The following is a 6,730-nucleotide window of genomic DNA, read 5'->3' on the forward strand; positions in this document are numbered from 1 at the left end:
TATATATATATATATATCCCATTCTGAATCCTTTGCAATGACACTATAACTCCTTAGCTCAGGAACAAGCTTGACAAGATACTGGGAGTTCCATGAATATATATATATATATATATATCCCATTCTGAATCCTTTGCAATGACACTATAACTCCTTAGCTCAGGAACAAGCTTGACAAGATACTGGGAGTTCCATGAATAAAACTCTTAGCATTTTAAAAAGTCAGTTAATAGGCTTGTGGAGCCACAATTCAGATCAGGATCACAGCAGAAGGGATAGGGAAAGTTACATGTTTATAACAGTTGGGTGAATAGTGGCTCTCTTGGACTATATCAGGTCAAGAATACAGTGTCAAGGGAATGCTTAAACCTCCTCCCCTTGTGACTGCAGTCTATGTCCAAATAGGGGCTTTGCATGCCTGATAAGTGATGTAAAAAAACAACCACCACCACCTACCATGAACTATATTCATGGAACTCCCAGAGTTTTGTCTGGTTTGGCCTTCAGTCAACAGTTACTATTCTCTGACATCGAGGCTTACAAATGCTTGGATCTGCCTATCATTTCATGCTTCAGTAACTTGATCAGAGTTCCAAAATAGCTATTCTGTGAGGATTGCAAGATTCTTCAGAAGAGCTGGCCCATAAGGAGGAGGAGAAAGAGGAGGAGGAGAAAGCTCATGGACTGAAACACTCGCACTACCTTTCCAAGAACTAGCCCAGTAGCTAAGCCTCTCTTTGCAGCCAGATCTGTTTGAGACCCAAGCACCAAGGGGATGGAGCGAGGAGGCGTCACCAGCAAAGAGTTCCTCTATACCCCATTAGATACAAAACCTTTAGTTGAAATAACATACACACAGTTTTCAGAAAAAGTGGAATAAAATTGGCCACAACTTTTATTGGTTACAGCTGTAGTATGGTATGGTTTGGCACAGCATGACTTTTGTTGTACACTGCCCTGAGTTCGCTTGCAGAGAGGGAAGTATAGAAGCCCAATGAAATTGATTAAAAAAATGAAGAATCCAGCCCCACACTGATACTACCAAGTTGTGACAAAGAAGAAAATAATTGAAAAACAAAACTGCATGCAACCCATTAGACTTCCTCTAAATAAAAGACCAGGAGGGTGGACCAAGTCTCCCAATGCCAGAAAGATGATAGGCAGGGGCAGTCTGGTGCCCTAAATAGTGGACAGGGTGCCCCAGCACCCTGGGCAGCTAAAACCCACCGATAGGGCTGGTGTTGGGTCAGGTGGGCCCCAGCTTCCTGCACTCACCACCAGTCTGGCCCCTCTGCCCAGCAGGGACTGGAATGGTCACCCTTGCTCCCCTCCACGGTGCTGCAAACAGGACCCAGGTTTGTTACGGATCCCGGCTTCCTATGAGGTTTCTGGCAATCATGCAACAGGAGTCCCCTTCCTTTAAAAGGAGAGGACTTCCCACTTACTGTTGGCAAGACTGTCAGCTAAATAATCTGGAATTGTAATTCTGACTCTTTTCCAACTGTCACTAACTACTTCTATGGCAGCGAGAAAAGACTGATAGCATGCTAAAAAACAACAACCCACAGACTGCAAGTTGCACAAAAGACCTGCTGTGTCAAAGAAGACAGGACTATAAATGGAGCAGGACTTTTCATTAGAAAGCACTTAGCCTGAAATTATTTGCTTATTCTTGACTCCAAAGCAAATGGAAGAAATAATCCATTTCTGGACAATGTACCCAGTTGCAGGAGAAACTTTGTCAGTAGGCATGCCCAGAGGCAAACAATTTTCTTCAAAAGGTCATGAACCATAAAAACAGGAATGCTCTTATAACATGGAATGCAGGCTGGATAGTCCTACCTCTCGGCCCGTCAGCACCATCGTGACCTGGCGGACCTGGTTGACCGGGATGTCCTGGGAGTCCTCTTTCACCCTTTTCACCTGACAAACCCTCTTCTCCTGGTGAGCCTAGTCTACCTTGTTGCCCAGGAATAACCGGACCTGGTTCTCCCTAAAATAAAAAGGAAGAAAATCAGTGTTATATCGTAAATTATGTGGAAGAAACAGACAATTTTACCTTATCTTTTCCTTACATCAGTTTACCTTTCTTATATTCAATCGCTGGGGGAAAAAAAACTAATGTTAGGTCAAAGTAAAGGTTTCCATTGCTCGGAAGCCAATCAAATCTGACTCTAGGGGGCGGTGCTCATCTCCATTTCCAAGGCGAAGAGCCAGCGCTGTCTGAAGATATTTCCGTGGTCATGTGGCCAGCATGACAAAACGCCAAGGTGCACGGAACGCTGTTACCTCCCCACCGAAGTAGTACCTATTTATCTACTTGCAATTTCTTGCTTTTGAACTGCTAGGTTGGCAGGAGAATTTAATGTTAGCATACCAGAAATCCATAGCCCAGGTGATATGCTGATTTGCTAATATTGCACATGTGACTTTGCATGTATAACAGACTACTTTTAACAAGACAATAACTATATGCAAACTTATATAAATACCATCCTTTATACTGCCACTGTCATGTTTAAATTGGCAAAAGTGGAGTGTGAATGAGTGTTGGCATGTGAATGAGTGTTAAGATAAACAAGCAGATGAAGGAAGCCAAAATTTAATTCCTCCCACACCTTACATCATTGTGTTCTGGTGCCTGAAGCATTTTTATCCCATCTGCAGCAGTATGTCTTCCAGGGAGTACAAGCAAAATTTCGTCTTTCTCTTGCAAGTGTGCTACCCATAGCGATGTGAGAACAGGGAGAATATGCAGCATGGCTAGCTTCAGCCTCTAATCCCACTGCATGCTGAACAGGTAAACAGTTACAGCTCCAGAACAGAGAACAGAATAGCAATCAAAGAGAGCTCCATGGCTTTTATAACCAAGAAAGCCTTCCCCAAACCAACTGGGACAGTGTAATAGTTTGCAGGAAGTGGAAACACTGAACAGAAACACCTGTCCTCCTTGCCAGAATCCTGGCAGGAACATTTACTAACTCTTCTGGTTAGAAGACCCCCCCCCCCCATTGCTTAAATTATTTGCTAAGATACTCTCTCCCTTCATTGCCTCTTTGGCTTTGCTTCCCTCCCTTGAGCTATTACGAAAAGTAAACAGTGGGATACAAGAATAATTTTCCACATTTTTCAGAGATTACCAAATGTCATTTTTAATTGATAGGATTAATTATATTAAAGATACTAAAAGAATGTATATATGGTGCAGATTTTGTTCACTTAATTAATATCTGGCAGCATATCCATAGTATGGGAAATGAGTCAGGACAGAGGCAGGAGAAAAAAATGAAATGAACTGTGTTGATGCAAATGCAATCCAAACAGGTACAGCTCTGTCTGTTTTTAAAATAATAAAGTCCTTGCTAATGGACAGACCTTGAACAGGGTGAATGCAAGACATCAAAGATCTCAAATCCAGGACTCTGGAAGCCAGGCCACTTGGGAGGGCTCAGCAGGAGAGCACCTGTTTGGCATGTAGAAGGTTCCAGGTTCAACCACTGGCATCTCTAGTTAAAAGGATGAGGTAGATAGTAGGTGATGTGAAGGACCTATGCTTAAGACCCTAGAGATCTGCTGCCAACCTGAGTAGACAATACTGATCTTGATGGACCAAGGGTCTGATTCAGTATAAGGCAGCATCATGTGTCAGAACCCAGCACCTTTTTCACCATTTTACTGCATGCAGAGGGAAGCCCAAGTTTAAAGGTAGTAACAACACCATTCTGCCAGTGTGGTGTAGTGATTAAGAATGTTGGACTAGTATCTGGGAGACTCAGGTTCATATTCTCACTTGTGCCATGGAAGCTCTTTGACTGACCTTGGGCCAGTCAAACTTTCTCAACCTAACCTGTCTCACAGGGTTGTTGTGAAGATAAAATGGAGGAGAAGAGCAGGGCCGGCTCACCCACTAGGCGGACTAGGCAATCGCCTAGAGCGGGCCGGCCCTTAGCGGCACCAAACTGCACCCGGCCCCGTACTCTGGGAGTTTCTTGATTATTTGTGTTTTTCATTCTTCCTAAAATGCATTTATTTTTGAAAATTGGTGGGCGCGCCAGTGGGGGGGGGGCGCTAGAAGGGATCCCCGCCTAAGGTGCAAAATAAGCTGGGGCCGGCCCTGCAGAAGAGAACAACACAAGCCACTTTGGCTCCCTGTATGGGGAGAAAGGCGGTGTACAAATGAAATAAAGAAATAAGTGGTCATCCTAGGAACTGCAACCTAAGCCACCCCAGCAGAGGCAGATGACCAATGAGAGAACTAATAAGGACAGGGCTGAAGCTATATAAGCTCTGACTTGGCTCCTCACTTACAGCAACTTTTTCATGTGCATTGTTGCCTGTCCATGATTATGCCTCCTGTCCCTAACCCTACTATTTGCTCTTGGAGTCAACCTTCTTCCTGCCCGTGCATACTGAGTGCTCATCAAACATGGCATCATGTTTGCCAAACAACCTCACTCCCTGCCTTGGCCACAGCTTCTCACCCAGGTCTAACTGGACTTGGCTCAAGCTGATGCTAACCAAGCAATTGTTTTTTCTGACAAACCTTTTCTCCTGGGATTCCAGGTTTTCCAGGTAAGCCTGGCTCTCCTAATTTTCCTGGGCAACCTGGTTGTCCTTTAGGTCCCTGAGGTCCTTTGTTTCCTATAAAGATAAAAAGAAGTTTCTGTAGTTAAATCAGGACTGCACAGAGGTATAGAATGCCCTTAGTTTGTATGCAATGTACCAACTATGTTTAAATCCAGATTACTTGCTTTCTGAAAAACAAATGATATTGTTTTATATTTGCAGCTGCCCTGTTCTAATGAAAAACAGCAATTCATATACAATAATGCAGATATAATTGGGATTTATCCATATGATTGTTACACCTTTCCCTTGTTTTATTACTCCTGTATTTCTTTAAATGATGGCTGGAGATCCTGAAGGTTGGGTTTTTTTTGTCATCTTCTGGGCATGGAACAGCGGTCACTGGGGGTGTGGGGGGAGGTATTTGTGAATTTCCTGCATCGTGCAGGGGGTTGGGCTAGATGATCTTGGAGGTCCCTTCCAACTCTATGATTCTATGATTTTATGAAACAATTACATTACCTTTCAGACCATGTTGCCCAGGAGGTCCAATCCCTGTTAAGCCAGGGCTACCTTTTGGTCCTGGGAGGCCAGGGTTGCCACGCTGCCCTCTGGATCCAACACTGCCTATCAAAGAATGCAAAGTAGTTGTGAAACCTGCATCAAGTTACAAACCCCCTCCCCTCAACCAGACCTTTGAAATCCAGGGGTGGAAGGGGCCTCATTACTTGGCTCACACTGGGACCAGAGAAGACTCAGAACTGTCCCAGAAATTGTTCTGGTACATCTTAGTCTCTGATTGGTTCAGAGCTATGTTATATATTATAAAGGGATGCCACTAGCAGCTCTCTCTCTTATTGACTGGCCAAAACATTAATATACATTTTCTTCTTATGAAAATTATTAACCCCTTAAGAGCCAATGGAAAAACTGCTCTGTACAACTGCTGGTGAATATGTTATAAATGCTAGACAGACATCTTTAGATGGAAAGGTAGAATAAAAGTAAACTGGCAAAGTCCTGCCTGCAAGGTACAAATCCTTTGTTCCCTTTTAGGCCTCTCTTTTAGGCTTTTATTGCAATCCTTCTCTTTCCTGTTCTCCTAGAGGGCAAATTTGATTGTTACATTGGAGATCCATAAGCAGATATAATGCATTTTTGATCCTATAAAGTAGCTGTGGAGGAGTCCAGTACTGTGACAATAAACAAGGGAATTTTAACTTTATCTCCCTGTCATGTAACAGAACTCATGGCAGTCTGGAGGCCTGTTTTCTAATGGGAAAATACACAAGGGAAATGTGTCAACCCTCCCCACTGCTGTGTAGTCCCAGTCAAATTTTCTCTCTTCCACAGTGGTAGATTTTTAAAGAAAAAAACATGTTGGTCAATCTGATTATCAACATAACATGTAGTTTGGTTCTCAGTGTATTCAGTTCATGAGGTTTTTTTATTTAGGTATTTATGCCATGCTTTTCTTCTCAGTGGGGACCCAAAAAGGGTTACAACTTTCTCCCACCTCCATTTTATCCTCACAACCACTCAATGACTGGCTCATGGTCACCCATTGTGATTCCATACCACAGTATGACTTTGAGCCTAGTATGACACTCTAACCACGGAGTCCTCAACATGGTGCCCACAAAAACCTTTCCTGATGCCCAGGAAGTGTTTTTAGAAAGTGGGGGGTGCAGGTAGTGCTTTAGCTTAACAAGGCTTCTGATCGGCCACTGGAGAGTTGATAGACTGCAGATTTTTAAAAACACTGATTTGGCAGCACAAAGATTTTCACTGTGTGACTGAAGAGAAGCTGTGGCAGCCATTTTGTGGCTGGCTCCACCTTCTGCAGGAGCCATGTTGTGGCTGCACCCACCACACTGTCAGGATTCCAAAGGGGCCCTCAGTCTTAAAAAAAGGTTGGGTACCCCTGCTATAATCACCACATTGCACTGGTTCTCATTATTTGTTTGGGTAGTGCTGTCTGCTTGGTTGACTTGATCATGGCCTTTTACTTCGTTCTGCAGTAGTTCATCTTGAAAAATTGCTCTCACCTCTTCCTCCTTGTATTCCAGACCTACCATCTGGCCCCTGAAGTCCAGGAGGTCCAGGAATTGCATTTACTTTACCAGGTTCACCTTGGGGGCCTTAAAAGTATAAAATAAAAAAA

At 43.5% G+C, this 6,730-nt stretch overlaps 1 protein-coding gene across 1 annotated transcript in view; it reads right to left on the reverse strand.

The window, feature by feature from the left end:
• The window catches only part of COL4A3 (collagen, type IV, alpha 3 (Goodpasture antigen)), a 130,504-nt gene that overhangs the window by 49,229 nt on the left and 74,545 nt on the right, over positions 1-6,730 (reverse strand). Inside the window, exons 27-30 of the mRNA XM_015417824.1 lie at positions 6,615-6,707; positions 5,089-5,193; positions 4,544-4,641; positions 1,843-1,993 (exon numbers count right to left, since the gene is read on the reverse strand). Of these exons, the coding sequence (XP_015273310.1) occupies positions 1,843-1,993; positions 4,544-4,641; positions 5,089-5,193; positions 6,615-6,707 (447 nt within the window). The remainder of the gene's footprint in view (positions 1-1,842; positions 1,994-4,543; positions 4,642-5,088; positions 5,194-6,614; positions 6,708-6,730) is intronic.

The sequence above is a fragment of the Gekko japonicus genome, unplaced genomic scaffold (genome assembly GCF_001447785.1).
Source record: "Gekko japonicus isolate JY-2015 unplaced genomic scaffold, Gekko_japonicus_V1.1 scaffold302, whole genome shotgun sequence".
NCBI lineage: Eukaryota > Metazoa > Chordata > Lepidosauria > Squamata > Gekkonidae > Gekko > Gekko japonicus.